We start from the raw sequence: 21,411 nt of genomic DNA on the forward strand, positions 1-21,411 counted from the left end.
CTACGGCACAGCCATGGAACATGAAGGCCAAGGAAGGAAGGCTGACTGAGAGTCAGGAGCTGCAACCACCCGTTCAATGTCCTTGCGGTCCTCCTCCCACAACAGCAAGAAGCCCTTCACTTGCAAAAGGCACAGACCTCACTCGCGTCCCTGGTGGTGGGGGCGCCGGAGTCACACCTGCGCCCTGGCTGCATTCCTCACCCAGGCCCCAAGAACAATATTGCTCATTTATCCCGTCTCCTCCCCTCTTTACAAAGAGCAGAGACTACATGCCATGGTGGTACGGAAATTCTTGCTCAGTGACGCAGTGGGAGGCTCCAGGGTTATTCCATTTCATGGAATCCAGGATTGGCAGCTCTCAGAGCCCACATGGGCTCCCCAAGACCAGGCAACCCCAGTGTGAACCCCCCCTGGAGAGGCCCAGTTGCTCCTGTATCTTTGAGTCTTAATGAGTATGAGTGTCAAAAGTCTGTGACAACTGGGAGGCCAAAGGATTGCAGGGCCACAGAGCGCTGGATGGTTGATGTCAAGAGGGACACACAAATGTTTAGAGTATTAATGTCTCTCTTGGCAAGCCACAAGGCTGTGAGGGGAGGTCCTTTTCTCAACCATGAAGACCCTGGTAACTGAAACATACTGGACCACAACCCTCAGACCCTGATCTTAAATCTGGACCGTGGCCCTGGCCTGACCCCCAACCAACCTTACACCTAAACCCTACCCTCACCTCTATGGCCCTATAAGATATGCTGCCATTATCCAGTTATCTTTTATTTAATATTTTCACGATATGGGGAAATTGTACCAAAAAACTAACCAGACACTCTACAGACACCTATGTTCACATAGCCTGACTTTGTCTATTCCAACTTCCTGTGTTAATTACAAATGAGGGCCCCCCACAGGAGTGCTAAAATGGTACAGAATTCAGCAATAATACAGTGAAAGAAAACACATGATGCTAACTTTTTAAAACGTACTTTAAAAGATTTTTTGGAAAAAAACAGTAGCCAAGAATTTTAATTCCACACAGGAAACAAAAGCAATTCCAAGAAGGCTAACGTGTCTTAATGACCTTTATTGGAATCTTTTGAGTATCCGCTCATTAAAGTCTTTGTTTTCTATTTCTTGCATTAATCCCCTGAAAGCTCCAGACTGGCAAAAATATCAAGTACACAGCTGATTTCTATACAACACTTAATATTTATAAATTTATCATTTGTTTTGCACATGTCTATGGCTTTACTACTTTCAAGACAAAAGTCACATATAAAAATGCAGACTACTCAAAACATAAAAGTCAGCCAATGTCTATGGTTTACAATGCAGACAACACAGACTATATAATTCATCTGTTTTTGAAAACAGAAAGCACTGATACTGAACTCTACAGAAAGGTAGGTACATGGGGAAGCTCACTGATGACTCTCCTTTATAATATAGATCGACACCAAATTGTTTCACATATACTCAGTATCTATCTATCTACCTAATATATATTTTTCTTTTTTTAAACCAAATTCTGGTGTAAAAGCCACAAACCAACATGTAGATACAAAATGTTAGGAAGGGTTTAACATATATAGGGGAAAATAATGTCTTATGCCTTGTAAAGAGTTTTTACAATCCAGCATAAAGGCAAATGTGGTTGAAAAATAGGGAAATCCATATACAATGAGAGAAAAAAATTCAGTCAAGCCACCTAATAACAACAGATTTCAGATATCACTTATTTAACATTATGTCCAAAAATGTCCATGTGCTGCAGAGGTCTCTACAAATCAATTAGAATAATGTCAACAAGAGCTGCAAACAGAAGCCTTAGCAAGTAAACATGACTCATGCTTCTGTCTCTGAAAGAATGAGGCTTGACTTCCAGTGAAAGGCAGGTAAGCACAGCAATGAAGAAACCTTCTTTATAACCGCTCAACTGTTTCAATTTAGGGCACTGTACACATTTCCCCAACTATGCGTGCACACAGTATTCTATGACAAAATGATTCAATTTAAAAAAACAGCATAAATGAAAAAAAAAAAAAAAGAACTCAGTGAAGCTAGTGAAACCACAAAGGCATTGAACTCCAACAACATTTGAGAAGCTAAGGAATAAAATTAATCATAATATCTGGATGATCAATCTTCCATCAGCACTCTGATTTTGGATTTACTATTAAGATTTTATACTAGTCTTTGGATGAAATTGAAAAGTCTGACAAGAACCAATGTTTTGGAAGAAGCAGTGTCACCTGTAAACATCCTGCCACCCGACTAACAGGACGGCCTCTGCTTCAAGACCCGGGACGTGACAAGACAGGAAGCTCTCAACACACAGGCCTGGAGAAGATGGACTGCACATATCACTGCTGAGTAAAACCACTCTACTGCAACAGAGCTACTGATCATTTATGTTTGTTCTTAAAAAAAAATTACAAAACTAACCAATCTTTTTCTCCAGAATTATAAAAGATAAAATCTATGAGTCAGTACTGTAATGTGATTACAGAAAAATAGCCAACAGAAGAAAACTCCACGGGCTGTCCACATCATCCCCAATCCACTTTCTATAGCCAGTACCTTCCATGTGCTCTGAGGACAGAGCCTCAGAAACTGTCACCTCAAAGTTGAATCAATGATCATCTCTGTCACTGCAGCACAAGCAATGTAGCTTCTTTCTTAACATGACACTGATTTCCTTCTTCAGGATTTTCTTTGATCGTATTACTCAACTTCTTTTAAAGGTAACAAAGGTATCACAAAAAATTCCTTGGAAATCTGCAATTCCATAGACACCTGGCAATTTCATACTTTCATTCCTCCCCCATCCCAATTTTTCTTTTTCTAAATTACAAGTGACAACTCACATAAGATTTCATTAATTTACTTAAAATAACGGAGGGCTTTTCAGTGTCTCTTCACTCCAGATAACTGAAATATTTAGTGAAATTTTCACTCCGTTTCACTTATTTAGTGAAACTCAGTGCCAATAATTAAAAGGTTGATCCTATAAAATTCAAACTTGGGCACAAGCGTGTCCCACTCAGAAAAGATTTTATACAGTTAGAAACTTGTGCTTTCTGTCTCACATTTTATAAGCAACACAGGTCGATTTCAACTTCAGTTTTCCTTTCTGATGCAGTGTATCTCGTGTAAGGAACAGTCTCCCAGCCGCCTCCACACACAGACCTCAGTGATTCCTGAGAAGCGGGAAGTCAGAGCCTCCTCCAGCGGACTCTCGGCCTTCTGAGAAAACATTCTTAACTTGCGGACTGTGTTCACGGAAGTCAGACTGAGGGGGGAGCGCTCTGGAGGACAGTCAAGGACAGACAAGCTGCAGGGAGGAGCCCCTCCGTGCCCAGTGCACCTGCTCCGGAGGCCCTCCAGGCAGACTGGCTCTCCTCCCCTGAACCACAGACCTACTTCTCTCTGTAATAAAGCAGGTAGTACTTCAGGGGATCTGGCAGAGGGAGGCTCAGGACCTTCTCACGCAGGAAGTTCACCGGGGGCTCAGGCTTGGTGTTCGGCGGGGTGGTCACCTCTTCTTCCTGCCGCTCCTCCTCCAGGTCTCCAGAGCTGTTGTCATCAGAGGGGTTGGAGATCCGACTGGCAAAGACCTCTTTGTCCAAAAAGACAATCGTTTCCATTCGGCGGCGGCGAACTCTCCTTCGTTTAAACCTGGGAGTGTTCTTCAGTCCATTTCCATTTTTGTTCACTGCTTCCTGGTGAATAACCTTCTTAATGGTGCCCCGGATGGCGATGCGTGCCAGGTCCTGCAGGCTGCGAACCGCCAGGGGTGCTGCGTGCAAAGAACAAGACTCAGCCTCACCTTCGTGACATCATAAGGTCTAGACACCTGAAAAAATTCTAACCTCATTTTCATTCCCTGGCATTTACAAACACATGACAAGAATAGGAGAGGGTTGGAGGCAAATGTTATCTATGCTCTAATTTGCATTCATATGGTATTTTTCAAAACATATTTTCAAATAAACTGGCCCTTAAATCAGATAAGAAAAGGAAGCAGCACTGCTCGGATAATCAGTCAGTGGAAGAATCAGAACCAGGGTTACAGAGTCTGGTCCTCTGGCATCGGGCTTCATTTCTCTGTTTGCCGTGTTCACTGATGCATTTTCTCATCCAGCAGAAATACAGTGACCATGGGGCTCCAGCATTCTTGTATCTATTTTAATATTTTCACAGTATATCAGAAATTTAAGTATTTCTTTTTTATTAAAGTAGAGAACAAGCAGTTCCAAAACATTTTTAGGAACAAAACTCCCAAAGCACATCAAGGAAAAATAAAATCTGATAATTAAATTACATGGCAATATAAGGGTTTTTCTGAGGGGAGAAGAATTATTAGCAATTATGTTTTAAATACATTAAACTGAAAATGAGCTTCACTTTCTACCCCTTGAACCTAACTTCTCCAAAAAATAATAACCCACACTATAGAGAGGGCTCCTGTTGCCTGCAATATCTCTTACCCAAACCACAGAGGCCCTCACAGAATTGGCTCTGCACTAGCTGCCCCGCAGGGACCCCAGGCTCCTTTGACATGGGAGGAGCCCTGGCACCCACCTGCTCCTAGACACCCTACCAGAGCATCCTGCTCCAATGCCACTCGGCGTTCCTCCTGCTGTGACCCCCGAGGATGCCTTCTCAGCCCTCCCAACGGCCAGCTCTGGCCTCCAGCTCACCCCAACGTCCCACTGGTGGAAGCCACCTCTTCCCCCTGGCCCCAGCCTCTCCTGCTGCCTCTTCCTCTTCCACCCAGCCTGGCATGTTCCCTAGAGAGGTTCCCCTCTGCTTATGCCTACTGATCCCTGATTTGACATCCATCCCATAGCCTCAGGTAACACAGAGCAGCCAAAGGCTCCCTGGGTCCCAATCCAGGCCTGACTGGGGTCAGAGCCTCCCACACACCCACCTTCACAACATGCCAGCCAGCTCTGACTCCCACATCCTGCCTCAGAGAGGCCCTGCGTGCCTCCTGAGTCCCTGACGCTCTGGAGCCCAGTGTCTTGGCTTTGGTCTTTATCTCCTGCCTGGAAAATCCCAAGGATCTCCTGACTGGCTCCTGCCCACAGTCTGATCACCTGCCTATCCATCCAAAAGCTGACGCTCATCAACGTGACTCTACTAGTCTAGGAACCTCTGGCCCAGGAGATAAAGTTACAAATAACTGGAATGTTCACTTCAGGAGCCCTAAATAGCATCATAGTTGTTCATTGGGCCACATTTGCTTTGAAGCCCTGGCCTTAAAACCTGCCTCTCCGGTGCCCTCCATCCCATCATGATCCTGTCCAAGCGTGGCCAAGACACTGGTCTCAGGTCCAGCCTGAGCCCTCACCTTCCAAAACTCTGCAGAGGCTCTGGACAGCAGTGCCCTCCCCACTGCAGGTCACATCTGCCTACTTGCTCTGAAGGCATTTTCAGGGAAGCAAGCACTCAACAAAGTCATCTTCTCCTGACCACCAGGAGTCCAGAGGTGCCACATCTTCTACTTAAAATACGGGACAGGCTCCACCACCTACATGATGAACTCAGGTCTAAGCACCTGCCCACCCAGTGCTTCCCACAACCTGACTGCACACATCGGGTCCTCCCGCTGACAGTCACCTGCCTCAGCTCACGCTTCTCTTCTATTTTTTTCTCTTTCTAGAGAGCTTCTTTTCACCCTTGAATGTTAAGCACAAATGACCTAAAATAACTCAAAATAAGCTAAAAACCAATTATAATTTTTAAATGATTTCAAGTGATTTTTTAAAAATCACTTGTAAAACTTTAAGGCTTCAGTGAGTGGAAAAATGCTCTTTAATATTAAAAGGTTCCTGATGAATTTTGTTTCCCTTCAAATTCTAGAAAGAGTAAAAAGACTTAAAAGGTAAGTAAGAATCTCTGCACTCACGTAACTGGACGAGCCTCGACTTCCCGTTCTCGGACTGGCAGGGCTGGATCAGCGGAGCAAAGGAGACAGCCAGAATCTTCTTGGTTTCCCAAGCGGAAGGGCCAGTGCGCGTTATCTTAGTCAGCTGTCCCAGAGGTTAAAATGAGAATATTCAAAAGATTTGACTACTGGTAGTTTATATTTGGATTTCCCTGGTGTCTCAGACGGTAAAGCGTTTGTCTACAATGTGGGAGACCTGGGTTCGAGCTCTGGGTTGGGAAGATCCCTTGGAGAAGGAAATGGCAACTCATTCCAGTACTATTGCCTGGAAAATCCCATGGACAGAGGAGCCTGGTAGGCTACAGTCTATGGGGTCACAAAGAGTCGGACACTACTGAGTGACTTCACTTTACTTTCACTTTCAATTTATATTTAAATATAATCACTCCTGCTGCTACTGCTGCTAAGTCGCTTCAGTCGTGTCCGACTCTGTGCAACCCCATAGACGGCAGCCCACCAGGCTCCCCTGTCCCTGGGATTCTCCAGGCAAGAACACTGGAGTAGGTTGCCATTTCCTTCTCCAATGCATGGAGTGGGGTGCCATCATTCCTATATACATCTAAAACAGCACAGACACTAAAGATGAAAACACCTGGCAACACAGGCCTCCGATGTGACGTGACCAGAACGACACCTAACTTAGTGATATTCTTGCAAAGGTACTCCAGTTCCTAGTACAGAAGTTAAGGAAACAATGAGAGAAGGAAGGTGGGGAATCTGATAAGACAAGCTTCTTACAGACTCTCCAAAGAAGTCACTGTTGTAGGGGAAACGTAGGGAGACCAGCGTGATCCTAAAGTAAAAGTCACTGAAGACACAACCACCTGCCACCTAGACTGAGGCCTGGCTGCTGCTCGTGGGGATGGAGCTACAAGAAGAGACCACCTTGCCCCCACCGAACAGCAGCTTCCATCACAAACGAGCGCTGCTTCCCCACAGGCGAGCGGGCCACCCTGGATGTGGGCACCTGGCCTCACTCTCGGAGGCGCTCTACAGTGCTTCCAGGGAAGCAGCCCCCATGGGACACAGGGTCGTCTGGTTGACATGCTGCAGTGTAGGTCAGCCAGATGGTTAATGTGAACCACAGTACAAGGAGCACCACGAGAACTCGACTGGGCAACACGGCCACGCACGTGCTCCATGACTGTGCCAGGTTCTGAAGGGCCTGAACAGCTCACAGGAGGATTTCTGGTCAGCTTTGACAAGCCACGATGACTGCGCTCTCATCTAAAAATATCTAAGCTAGCAAATCCTCTAAAAACTAAGACTCTGTGTCCTGGATATCAGAACTGAAAGAACTAAGTGCCCGTGTACTAGACAAACATCAACAACTCACCACATTCCTATATACCAGCAAAATCTTTGTTTTTTTAATTTTTTAAAAGGAGAACTTCTAGTTATAATGAAGATGAAATATTTGAATATAATCAGTAAACTATGTGTAAACCCGTAAACAAAACTATAAATCCCTATTTCATGTTGGAGTATTCATCTGCATGAATACTGAAAAGATGCCTTCAATCCCTCATTCATCTAGATGTTAACACAATGTATTTCTGCAACACAACACAGACTTCTAAACTCATCTGTATAAGTAAATACGTATTTAAAACAATACTCTGAGAAAGAAAAGCAAACACAGGGACGTTTGGCCCTATCTTGCAAACTACTAAAACAGTAATAAGAACCGGCTCCTGGCAACCTGCCTCTGAAATGGCCAAGGTTAAACACCCTCTGGTCAGGCACTCCTGCAGGAGATCAAAATTCAGACAAAACCAAGATAATGTCCACGGTCTATGCAGGCTCTTCACAGCAGCATTGTTTCTAACAGTGAAAGGCTAGAAAGAATTCAAATGCCTATCTGAAACAGTCACAAACTTATACACACCTATCCGAAACAGCCACAGCCTTATACACCCCTATCCAAAACAGCCACAGCCTTATACACCCCTATCCGAAATAGCAACAGCCTTACACACCCCTATCCAAAACAGCCACAGCCTTATACACCCTTATCCAAAACAGCAACAGCCTTACACACCCCTATCCAAAACAGCCACAGCCTTATACACCCCTATCCGAAATAGCAACAGCCTTACACACCCCTATCCAAAACAGCCACAGCCTTATACACCCTTATCCAAAATAGCAACAGCCTTACACACACCTATCCAAAACAGCCACAGCCTTATACACACCTATCCAAAATAGCAACAGCCTTACACACCCCTATCTGATACAGCCACAGCCTTATACACCCCCATCTGAAACAGCCACAGCCTTATACATCTCTATCTGAAACAGCCACAGCCTTATACACACCTATCTGAAAAGCCACATTCTTACACACTAACAAAAATTTTATTAAAACAGGGACAAAAAAAAATTTCTAGCTATAAGGAACATCACTTTTTAAAAAAATAAATGATGTATAAAACTTAAAATTATCAACTCTCATATGTATGAACGGGTGGGTGGAGAGTAAAAAAGTGTGTACCCTCACTGAAAATTTTTTTAGCTTCTACTTTTTCAATGAAAGATAAACCAAAACCAAACAAGAAACAAGTCACCTATAGGTGAAGGGAGCAGAGAAGAGGGGACATACACAGAATAAAATTCTGAGTATTCCTTGCTTAGACTTTGGAATCTTACAACTATTTTATAAAGTTGTGATCCCCAAAATGGCAACCTCTCAAAACTGAAAAGAAAACAAATGAGCAGTTCTCTGGGGCTGGCGCCATAACTTCACACAGAGGTGTAATTCCCAGTAACTTAAAACACAGTAATCTGAACATCTCTAGTGGAATATAAGGACAATACAGTGAGGCCCCCAAGCCACTCCCTGACAAAACAAGACAAATCCTGCACTAGTTTCAGAAATCAAGATTGCTGCTGATTACACCATGCATTGCAGATAAACAGTAAGCCGGGTGGTTGGGCATCAGGACTTTCGGTTTGAGAAAAAAGTGCTACTGATATAACACTAAAATGTGAGGGAAAAAAAAACCCTGGTCCTGATCTTGATTTGGAAGAATTGATATGAATTTATGGTGTCTATTCTCTCCAAAACATCAAAGCAAAAAAAAAAAGTATGTGTTGGGGTGGTGGATGGTGGTTGACTCCCAGGCATTAGCGGTCCATCAGAAAAACTAATAAAGACCCACGAGCACCTTCGAGATCCCAACTGTGGTGTCTAAACACCAATTCCCACCAAACTGAAAATGAACAGGGATTATTCATTTTCAGAAAGAGTTAATTCCAAGTTTGTGGTTAAAAAAAAAAAAAAGTACACACGTCTGGAACGTCTTCTTACCAGAAACTAACAAAACTATCAAAGATTCTTGAGGCTGCAGAGCCCAAGGGCCAATGTGGAGAGGCAGCCATGGTCAAAGTGAGACAGTCTGAACTCTGATAAGGGTCACAATTTTGCATGAATTCATTTTGCTAAAAAAATCAACCAAAACCTCACTGGTCACTATCTTTGGCAGATGCTAGAAAACGAATTATTGAGAAAAACTGATAAACAAAGGTTAATAAGAATCAGAATCTATCCTGCCCCTCCTTTTATAAAGTATACCTCAGGGTAAACAAACAACTAACGAGGGTGTTTCTCTCCACCTGCGTATTCTGGCTTCTAAATGAAGAGAAATGACAGAATGAGGAGGTATCATTCTACGGCCCTTAACAAAACAATGGATCAGGGCCAGTCACACTGCTGGCATCAGAAAGAAAGAACAGGCAAGATCTTAAATAAGGAAGGACTCTGTAACTGCTGGCCAAGTATTCAGGTGTCCTGTCTCTTCCAACATAAATCAAATCAGAACCTAGGCAAGTCCTCAGGACCTGCCCCACCTTGGCCATCTCTCTAGCCTGTTTCCTCATCTGCAAGACGAAGGGATTTGTAAGGAGAGTTACAAAGGAAAATGCCTGTCAACTCCCCCGAACAGACCTCAGCAGACAGCTGAGTGCACAAAACCGCTGGTTACAAGAGGACCCGACCTTCTCTTCCAGCGGCATGACCAGGATGCCCCCGACCTTGAGGAGGCTCTTCATGTACTCCTCGTGTTCCTTCTGCACGCCTGCCCCGCAGTACACCCGGTCATACTGAGAACAATCTGGAGAAATCTCCAGGCAATTGCCAGTAACAAAGGACGGTTCACAGAAGTCAAACCTGAAAACAAAAGATGTTTTCCACAACTAAATATATCATGTTATAACAAGTCTATATAGTAAATCTACGTTAAACATAGGTTATGTTTTCACTGCACAATCCCACAGCGACATAATAAAATTAAGAGTCAGAAGCTGGGATAGCAGATTTCTGAAAGAACTACGTGAGTAATAAACAGAACTCTAGAAATTCCAAAGAAAATATTATGAAAGTCAGTATTGTAAACACAATCCAAGCTTAAGTCACCCAAGCTCCACGCATATCACTATCTTTGCTGTTATGATTATCTTATTATCTTTCATCTTTTTTTTTTATCTTTCATCTTCATTATCTTTTACTATCCTATCTTGCTTTATATCTTATTCAAGATCTACTAACAGAGTAAAAAGAGAAAAAATATATTTGGTTTTTCTAAAAATTTTAATCCCCAAAATAAGAACTTAAATGCCTTGTTTTAAAATGGCAAGAGCTAGTTGCATGGTACATTTAAAGACAACTGTAACAATTCCATTTCAGAAACAAGTACATGATAAAATGCTGCCTCTATTGGAAACATGAAAATTGAAAAAATTAACATTCTATTTCCTTCTCTTACAGTGGTAATAAATTACCTTTATTTAGGTATCATAATTAAAAAAACAAACAAACTTAAGGTCCTTAAAAACACAAAATATTTTTTAAATAACTAGAACATATACACACATATCACTGACTCACCTGCCACAGTTTAATCACAACTGCCAGAACATGAACAGTAATAAACTGATTTCTTTCCACTTAATCCAAAGTTTAAGTTATAACTGACACCCAGACCCATGGACAGTTTTGCTCTTACTTGTCAAAGCTGTCGCTTGTCCTGATGAAGAACTCCAGCTTCTGCTTTGCATACTCTGTCACATCTGAATGGAGTTCTACCCCGTGGTTCACTCCAAAAGGGCCTAAAAGGTTTCAGAATAAGAAAACATATGGAAACAGGACAAGAACCCCTACTCTTTATTTCTATTTCACTGACTGCAACACATTTCACTGGACATGTGTAATTTCAGAAATTCACATTTATTGGGCCGAAATCACCCAATCCATTCTTTAAATATGCAAACTAGCCTCTGCTCACCACATCATTAATACTCCTTACATGGCACTACCAACTCACAGCTTCCTAAAGCCTTGACCGTCTGTCCTCAAACTTTTAAAGAATCATCTTTTCGGTGAAACAGCCAAGGTCTGAAACCAAGAGTTACAAGTGCCACTAAACCAGTGAATCCTAAAGGAAATCAACCCTGAATATTCACTAGAACGACTGATGCTGAAGTTGAAACTCCAATACTGTGGCCACCTGATGCAAAGAGCCAACTCACTGGAAAAGACCCTGATGCTGGGAAAGACTGAAGGCTAGAGGAGAAGGGGACAACAGAGGATGAGATGGTTGGATGGACACGAGTTTGAGCAAACTCTGGGAGATAGTGAAGGACACGGAAGCTTGGCATGCTGCAGTCCACGGAGTCACACAGAGTCAGACACAACTTAGCGACTGAACAACACAATGAATTAAAGAAGAAACGTGTCTGCAAAAGAAAGTGGACACAGGTCTTTTTTCCAACAAAGGTCTCCCCAAACACTCAGATGTGGTATTTAATCCTCAAAAAATAGTTTTAATCATCATCAAAATAAAACTGTAATTCCAAAGTCACAATGAAATATTTTTTAATCAAAATAAATTTATCAGGGACTTCCCTGGTGGTCCAGGGGCTAAGACTCCACACTCCCAATGCAAGGGGCCAGGTTCCATCCCTATTCAGGAAACTAGATCCCATATGCCACAACTAACACCCAGAACAGCCAAATAAATGAAAGAATGAAGAAAAGAAAAATTTATCAATAACTGAACTAAAGTTATGAGAAAGTTAGGAGCCCACTTAATAATAAAAGTGCTTCCTCCACATACAAATGCCTCCGGGTTAAATCTCAGTGAGAACTACTGACACAAAACAGCTTCATTGAATCTCTGGGTTTTAAGAATTCATTTGTATGAAGGGCAAAACAGGCAACACTCATCTGTGTGATGGAGGTGAGTATACTTCCCCCTCGAGGGGGTGGGGTCCTACTATTGGAGGGGTGGCCATGGGAACCTCTGGGGCACAGATTCTACTCTGCATCTTGTTCTGGGTGGTGCTTACATGGAGGAGGATGTAAAAAGTCATCAAGCTTCGTACTTCATTCATACATGCTTCATGCAACTTTGTCAAGTTACTATGGATAAGTTATACCTTGATTTTTTAAAAATCTGCATGAGAAAATGAACACGGCATGTAGAGCTTTATTTAGAAGACATACATATAAAGTCACAGTGTAACACTCAACCCTACATCCAACAGAAATACTGGTAAATGCAGCCATCTGTGCACTGCACACACGTCTCTGCTTCCACTGTTCACCTGGCCCCTTCCCAGTGCAGCAGCTCCCCCGGTGCAGGCTTCCCTCCTCTACCGGACGACTCACCCGCTCTCCTTTCTCAACACCTCCCACGCAGAGTGGCTGCTAAAACCGCCTCTCATCAAAACACAGCCTACTTGAGAAGTCATGCTTCCACTGTTTATGACACCACATCCCCATTACTTCCTGTCCAATCCCACTGCTCTCTGGGTCACTTGCCAGAGGTCAAGAAAACATGCATTGACTTCCCCCTCATCATATTCTCATTGGCCCCTCAGCTCTGTTAGACTCTTACTGAGGACAAGACACACCAAACAAAGTAACGACACATATCCCCTGACCCACTCCAGTAAAAAGATGATTGAAAGAGGAGGAAGTACGGGACGGGTCAGAATGGTGGTACCAAGGACACAACACTGAAGCTGGTCCCACAAGGCCCCTGAGACAGAGCAGCTCCCACGCCACACAACGTCAGGTGAAGCTCACAAGCGCTCTATCTCCCCCCGCCGCCCGCCGTCCTGCCAACTGGAACCTCGAGAAAGGAGCACCCTCAGCAAGTCAAGGAGTCGCAACGTAAGCACAGCAGAGTGGCAGAGAGGCAGCAGGGCAGAGAGAGTAAGGGCCCCAAGTCACCCTAAGCCACATGAAAGACTGCAGGCACTGGGAGAGCAGCAAGTCTTCACCTCGGCAGTGAGCAGCATGAAGCTGAATAAACCACAGAGGGAGACCTACGGCACACAGAGTGAAAACGGTCCAGGGTCTGTATCCTTCTCCCTGAAGATCCAAGATTCTACCGGTGAAATCAGACTCTCAAGTTACTGCCTTCAAATACATCAAAGCAGCACTCAGTGTCCATTACGACCAAAAACACAACTTTCCTTCCTTCAGAACTCTCCTCCCTGACATCCAGCAAAACCCCCAGAAAAGAGAAAGTGGGGGCTCAGAAAAGGCAAGTAACAACATCCGTCGTAAGCTGTTTCTTTATGACTTCTAGAGAACGTCAAATGCACCAGGTCAGTTGAAGGTGACTTTAAGTCATCCTGTCCTAAGCATTTCATTTTCTAATAGCATTTCCAATCTAATCAGTTTGATAACCCTCCCCCTCCCCTCAAATACCACCTTATCCTTAGCTCCTCCAATTTTCAGCTCCAACAGCAGGAATTACAATTCACTAATTCCAGAATGATGAAAAACCTGAGCTCTTTTTGCAAAGCAGTCTCAATCCAAAACAAGTTCAAAAAGCATTTAGCCTAAAAAAAAACAAGAAAACAAAAAACTACATGTTTAATAATCTGAGGATACAGCCCAAATTTATATTTTATAGCCCAAAGTCAGATGATCAGAATCTCAAAACTTTACCAAATTCTGAATTATATGAACTTATAAAGCAACCAAAAATTTCATTCCATACCCACAAAAGCAACTGTGACTACTAAGGTTTTCTAAAGTGCCTCTAATAACCACAGAGAAACAATGCTGTAATGTGCTGCTAATGATTAAACTTGACTTTTAAGCTGTTATTACTTGAAATCACCAATATTCAGACTCTTACACTGACTTGATAACAATGTTAAGATACCTAAGCCAAAAAATTAAGATATTTAGCAAACCTTGTCAGTTCCAACATCCACGTGTACCAAGACCCCAGCAGCCTCGGGCCAGCCATGTCTTCCTCCACCCAGGGGCACCAGGCCACTTCCTCCGCAGTGCCCTTTCCTAAAGCACAGAGCATCTCCTGGCCCTCCTCTCACAGAACTGTTCACCTGACCCTGAGTGAAAACAGACACCTGTCCCCTACTACCGCATTTAACATGAGGTAGGAATCTTTAAAATCTTCAGTAATCTGGTAACAATGTTTCAGCATTAAAATGGTCAGTTTCCATGTATAATCTCACAACTTACTTGTTTGAGAAAACAGGCTAAATGTCTTCAAACAGCATAACTTGTGAAATCTTTCCTACCCCTGGAATACATTTGAAAATAACTTACAAGTATTAACTCCTTTAGTATTAAAACAACAAAAAACAAAAACTGCTTGGAAGAACTTAAACTGCCAGGGACTTTAAAGTTAATTATTCCAGTTTAGAGACAATGACAGGCACACTGAGTGACTATATTAATCGAGAAATCACCATAACGTCCAGATTTATACAATCTCTAGATTCTCTGCTGTCCAAGAGGAGGCTGTGCCGGTCAGATGCTGGAGGTACAGGTGGGGGCAATAGGAAAGCTCCAGAGGGACTCTTCTGTTCATTACGGCAATTTCTCCATTAATACCATTACCCTCCAACCCAAGAACTGTGTGGACACCATGATGGCTAGGCAGGCCAAGGGCAGTTACAACTTGGCCCCTACTAAGGACAGGCTGCCAGCAGGCTCTCCCTCCTGCACGTGAGACAGAGCCAGACTCACCGAGGATGAGCCCCACCATGGAGCTGAGGTAGCCAGTGCCACTGCCCAGGTTCAAGAATGAGAGACCAGGCTGCAGGTCCAGGGCCTCCATCACCTCCGAGTAGATGCACGGAGCAGAGAGGTGGATGTTGCCATGCTTCCACGCTAAATCTTTATATGCGTTCTCTTTAAATTCTTCGAGGTAATAGTCTGCACGGTCAATAGCTCGGAAAGCCTGCTCCACCAGCTCAGAGCGGATGTACTGCGCCTCCTTCAGATTGTCTATCAGCTCGTCGTTGTCCTCACCAGCACTCACCGCGCCTCCCATCTTTGAGATCACACTCAGGCAAAGCTGCAGTTTCAGAATTTTCAAAAGAGCTATTCACATTGAAGGTTAGAGCAGAACAATGAAAGTCCTAAACACACACCAATTTCAGATTCTGAATTCTAAAAATAACACAAATGGAATATACTCACTCAACACCCAGCCCCTTACACTACCTCCCTCCACTTCCAAGGATGCCAGACCCAGAACAAAAAAAAAGTTAAATTTCAAATTTAATTATATTCATCCAAAAGTAAGTTGTAACTTATAATATCAACTGAATACAAATGAACATGTGATACCTAACACACCGCTGACAACTTAAAAACATCATTAAAGAATTCAAGACTTTACTAAAAGTCATCATTCTAGAAAGTCAAGCAATTAGGATTAAAAATATCTTGCTTATACATCTCTTAACAAGGATATTTCCACATATGAAAAAATAATTGAATGTAAACATGAAAAGAGAGCAGATATATTTACTAAAAAATCATTCTAAGAGGGATCTTTTTTGAATATTTCAAGTGCTATAGATCTTTTGTAAATAAATCTTTAAAAGCAAAAAAAATTAAGTTCAGGTCAATGAATATTAAAAAGGTATTCACTGTTACTTTGAAATTCAAATTCAACTGTTGTCTTATATTCTGCCTGATGCTGCTGCTAAGTCACTTCAGTCGTGTCTGATTCTGTGCGACCCCATAGACGGCAGCCCACCAGGCTCCCCTGTCCCTGGGATTCTCTAAGCAAGAACGCTGGAGTAGGTTGCCATTTCCTTCTCCAATGCATGGTCCCACATGCCCATAAATATCAAGTCAAGCAAACCATTCAATCTTTGATTTGGATGTTCTGATGTAAAACTTCAGGCCGAAACAACATCCACAAAACTCTCTTTCCCCTGGAACATACTGTGACAAACACCTCATTTTAACAAATACAGAACTGTCTCAAGGCTGCAGCTCAGGAGCAAGAGACTCCTAGAATTCCCTCAACTCCTGAGAAGCAGCTACCATACCACCATTTCACCTCTTCAACAATAAAAAGGACATTTTTGCTCTCTTCCAAATTGCCTTCAAGAAGAAAAAGTAACATGTCCTCCTCTCTGAGTCAACTACTAAAGTACAATGTATCAATACACACTTCTCTCTGAGCCAACTACTAAAGTACAATGAATCCTCATCTGATTCCTAGGGAAAATGATCCTGCATCTGTAGAGGTTTCACTCTTCCTGAACAACTCCAATTTTATACTCACCACAGGTAACTTTCACTTCATATAAAATGGAAAATGTTTTACAAAACACTTTATATTAACTGCTGGGGGGAAAAAAAGAAAAAAACTGACATCAGAAAGGCTGATATATTTTCTGAATCAGGATGATGTCCATAACGTTACATTTTTATTATTACAAAGTTTATGCTTGCTTCTCTCTCACAATCCTGAGGACTTCTAACAGCAGAATGAGAATCACAAATACTACCTCTAGAAAAATTCCATACACACACCACACACACAAAACTAGCAACTGCGGTGGGAGAGCATGCCCCAGGAATGAAAGTTACTGACCACATGCATGAATCTTCAGCTTCTCAAAAGGATACAAAGTGTGTGAAAGGTGGGGGCTTAACACAAGCACTCTTCCATTTTATGACTGGAGCGATTCATCTTCATCGTCAAGATTTTAAAGCAGAATAGGAGACTTCTCAAATCACTAGGATGGCTCAGTTATCTAATTCTCACCCTGTTTTTAAGTTGTTTCAGAGCCCTTGGTGGTTACAGACCACCGCCAACTAACTCAGCCAGAGAGGATAAAGTGTTAATGAGGTCAAATTCAATCCTGGATGAACTACTTAGTTCTGCGGCTAATGCCTATACCCCTAGGCTAGGACAATCATCCTAAGATTTGGGTCACTAGTTAAAAGTGGAGTCCTGTGTGGTTGCTTCAGGGAAAGGTCTAGCTCTCACACATCCTCCAGGGTGGAGGTGAAAGCCACCTCTTCACCTAGAAGGCCCCAGAGTGTAACGTTCTATCCTTAGAAAGCAAACACCAAGTATATGATGGGTATGTTTCACTGTCTACCAAGTATTTATCCCTTATTTTCAACTTTGCCTCACTTTAAGAGTTTAATCCACATGCAAAGGCTAGCTTTTTAGTAAAAATAACTACAATCTTTTTACAGGCACCACCTGCCAGTCACGACTTCATTTTGGCTTCACAACATTGTGAGGCAACTTCGGACTGAAAAGTTACTTTGCTCATGATCACACACCAGTCTGTAAGGAGAGCTGGCATTCAAACACAGGCCTGTGTTTTAAACCCTACACCAAATTCTGCTTTGAAAAATTCGCAAGGGAGCAAAATTCTTTCACTTTGAACACACTGGTACCCCTATCCAAAACAACAGGCTAAGTAACTATGTGGTAACCTTATCTGCTGCCACTAGTGGGCTGCACGTGACCATTCGTAGGATCTGATATTTATTATTAACTTTGCCTGGCAACCTAACACTTCCTCACACTGAAAACAATCATTGCTTATTACTAACCATCAATGTGATCAGCTCTAATGCCACCAAAAACACCAACAACAACCTCAGAGATGGCTTTGACAAACCAAATCTAGATTTATAATCCACTCTAATCCAAGTTCTCAAAGTAATGGCATATCATTTTCTGGATGCTTGACTGGTTACACTTTGCAACCGTTAATTCAACACTCCATGTAACTGGGCACTGCCCAGCAGGACAACCTTACTCTCAGGCTGCTCCTTCCAAAACCAACAGCAAGGGCACGGGGAGGAGCTGGCTGAGCAAGAGTAGGAAGGTCTCAGACTGGTAGCCAAAGAGGCTGTCACGGGGCCAGTTAACACAGAATGAAGCTCTGATAAGGGGGCCAAGATTCAAGTATATACTTATCAGGCTACTTACTAAGGGCAACATGGACAAAGTAACTCAGGTGGAAGATAAGCTGAGGAGACGAAAGCAAAATCACACCTCCTGCCGGAGGAATAAGGGAAGAAATGGAGACGTTTCTCATTGTGAAAACCAGAACTCCTACAAGGAATGCAAGGGATTTTTCAAATACTTGAAAGTCTGCCATATACACACTATTCATGGGCCTGAAAAAACCAGAGCAGTGGGACACATATTGGATGGAGAGAATTTCTTTTAACACACAAGAAAGCTTTCTAAAATCGAGGCTGGAAATACCGACACTGTCAGAACAAGGAGTCTCTCCCGGCCAAGTGCAAGCACAGAGAGGCCAGGCGGTGGTCTCAGGAGCCTCGACCGTCCTCCCACCCAAGAGAGGCAAGTGCGGACTTGAGTTATAGGAACCTGCCGGCCTACCCAACACTAACAATACCGTTGCTTCCTTCAGCCCCTCCCTGGCCAAAAAGACGCAGAAAACGTTAGCAGGCACATAAACCAAGTGGGGAGACAGGCCCTGGCAAACACAAAACACAGGCACCACAGCCAGGAAAGCTCCCTTCGCAACTGAAGACCTCTTCCAGGTCTTGCCTGAAGCCAAGTCCCCAAGGCTGGGTCAACTCAACAGACTCTTCCACCTTCTGAAAAGGCACAACCTGTTTGAAACCTCGGTAACTCTTTACGTGCCGCGCTAACGGCAAATGTTTCCTACTTAGTAATTTAGGGACGAGCTGCGCGTCTGGAGAGTTAAGTCAACCCAAGGGGTGTGAGCACTGCGCACGGAGACAGACCTCGACACCCCCGGGGACCCGCGCCAGCTGACCCCCGAGAGGGCGGGAGAGGGGAGGGGAGCCGCCTGGGATGAGGAGGGGCGTTCATGCTGGGGTGGGGGCGAGAGAGCAGCGGAAAAGGACCGGAAGACTCGGAGAGGAGGAAGCGCCCCCGGGGGAGGGACCAGGAGCCCGCGCCCAGCGGGAGGGAAGGTATGGAGCTGAGGGAGGGAGGGAGAAGGGGCCGAGGGGACGCACCGCTCCCCACCCCCGCAGGCCGGGCCGAGAGCCGCGACGTTGGCGGCTCTACCTCCCGCCTCGGCCAGCCCGCGGGATCGGCAGCCGGACCGCACCTGCAGCTCCTCCGCCGCCCCTCGCCCGGGAGCCCCTCGCCCCGCCGCCTGCCGATTCCCGGCTCCGACCTCTGCCGCTGTAAACATCCGCCGCCCCACTGCGCCTGCGCGCGTAACGGCCCTAATGCGCGTGCGCCTCGGCCCAGCGCCTAAAGGGGCAACCGCGCAGCTGGAGCCGAGTCCTGAGCTCTCCGCCCGCCCAGCGAGCTGCTCGAATGAGGAGGTCAAAGGGCAGCCTCAGGTGAACGCTGTCACTTCCAGGCCCCAGTGCGGTCCAAGACCCAGCTGTGTGCACGACCGGCAGGGCTCACTCCTGTGGAAATGACCTTCCACGAGGGGGGCCGACAGGTGAGGAAGAAATGAAAACAGAGGCGATGGACAGTAACTGGCACGGTGGTGGCTACTGTGGCTTGAGCGACCCGGAAGGGACATTCAAGCGAAGATCTGCAAGACAAGAAGCATCCAGCTGTGCCAAGAGAAGTCCCATGGCTTCAGGCCAGGGAGAGCTGAAGTGGCCAGGAGCCCCTGGCGTTCCCACCCCTGCGAGGGTCCACTCCCATACCTGCTCACCCACCCTCACTGCTTCACTGCCGCGTTCACCCGCACCGCATCTTGCTCAGCCCTTCCTGGGAGAGTTGTCCCGGCGTCAGTCAGGATCTTTCTGCGTCTCAGAAGTGGCCTGCCCCAGCGTCCTGGCCCACTAGCAGATCCTCCAGGTTACCTCCCCCAGCCACCCATGCAGCCCTAGGGCCTTCTGCCCCCTGATGCCACCCATTGTTGTGGGCTACCTGCCTGGCCCTCCCAGTAGACTCTGTGAGATCTGCCTCAGTCCTACTTTTGCTCAGCACAAACCTCACATAGGTTTTCCAACTAGTTTTTAGCAACAGAACCCTTTGTTTAGACACAGCCCTGTATTTTACCTGTTTTTCTACAGCTACAGGCGTTGCTGCCTGGGCCCCTCCTGCCGCCACTTTCCTCCCCAGACTTGAGCTCCACTCAGAGCATAGTTTTCAGCACTTTCCATGGTTCCAGGGAAGGCCTGCTTCCCTTGGTGGCAGTGACCCTAAGGTTGCTGCCAACATTGTGCCAGTCACACTAGCTCTCTGAGCCTTTCCTCCCCGAGTGCCTGTGATTGTCTGCAACAGAGGCCCTGAAGCCATCCTTGACCTCTCCCTGCTGTGAGCAGATACCCCCTCCATACACCCCAGCCTGCTTTGGCCTTGCTTCCCTCGTGTCTCCTACCGAGGCCTCTTCACTGGCTTCCCACCTCACATCTCACAGCCTTCCCTGGGCTCTGTCCAGTGGTCTTCCTAATATACATGACAGATAACGTACCATCAGTATTAGCCTTTGTAGAGCGTCATGCTGAGCACTTTACAGAGCTCATTTCCTTGCAGTGGATACTAGCATGCCCTCCAGGAAGGAGAGGAGCAGCCCAGATGGCGGGAGTTGGCCTAACTCACAGCAAGGCCCCGTGGTTGTCTTCCTGGACATGGACACCTGGCAGAGGAGCTGCACTGTGATAAAGGCCACGTCACAACTGTGTCCAGGCACAGGCCAAGACCAGGTCCCTGTGCCACCAGCGTGCCCTCTCCCACCCCACAGCGTGAGCCTCACTCCTCTGTCAGCACAACTGAGCTTCCCTCTGTGCTGCCACTCACTGGTATCACTGGTTTAGATGCCCCTGCTGCCTGACCGCATGCAGCCCACGCAGTTTCCCCGTCTATGAAAGAAATGTCAGTGCCCTGCCAAGGCTACCAGGCACATCAATAGTTGGGTAAGCTGGGATTATTCTTGGTCTCAGGGGTTGGGGTGCACACCATAGGGAGTGACCCCGTGAAATCCCAGACACTCCACTCTCAGACCCTAGTAAGACAGAGCCCCAGGCTCTCCCTCTCCCACTCTGACCTTGCTGTGTGACCCTGATGTTTGTTATGTTCCCTCCAGGACCTGTGAGTGATAAATCTTGTTCCTCAGAATTTGCTCGTGGTTTTTGCTGAAGTGCATCCAGTGATCATATACGAACCACAAGGGGCAGTCCAGCCACAATTGCCCCAGCGGCAGGAGTAGAGGGGATGTCTCTGGGGCTCACT

General features: G+C 45.2%; 1 protein-coding gene across 2 annotated transcripts; it reads right to left on the minus strand.

Annotated features, from left to right (window-relative positions):
• Nucleotides 1,059-19,442, minus strand: PCMTD2 (protein-L-isoaspartate (D-aspartate) O-methyltransferase domain containing 2). Of its 2 annotated transcripts, none has more exons than XM_018057462.1 (6): nt 19,319-19,442; nt 14,964-15,294; nt 10,954-11,056; nt 9,947-10,118; nt 5,909-6,032; nt 1,059-3,793 (listed from the first exon to the last, which is right to left on the minus strand). In XM_018057462.1, exons 1-6 carry the CDS (start codon nt 19,403-19,405, stop codon nt 3,414-3,416), a joined length of 1,197 nt encoding a protein of 398 aa, XP_017912951.1. In that variant the 5' UTR covers nt 19,406-19,442; the 3' UTR covers nt 1,059-3,413. The 2 variants fall into 2 exon arrangements, with proteins under 2 accessions (XP_017912951.1, XP_017912952.1); XM_018057463.1 differs by having other exon boundaries at nt 16,522-19,402.

The sequence above is a fragment of the Capra hircus genome, chromosome 13, assembly GCF_001704415.2.
Source record: "Capra hircus breed San Clemente chromosome 13, ASM170441v1, whole genome shotgun sequence".
Lineage (NCBI taxonomy): Eukaryota > Metazoa > Chordata > Mammalia > Artiodactyla > Bovidae > Capra > Capra hircus.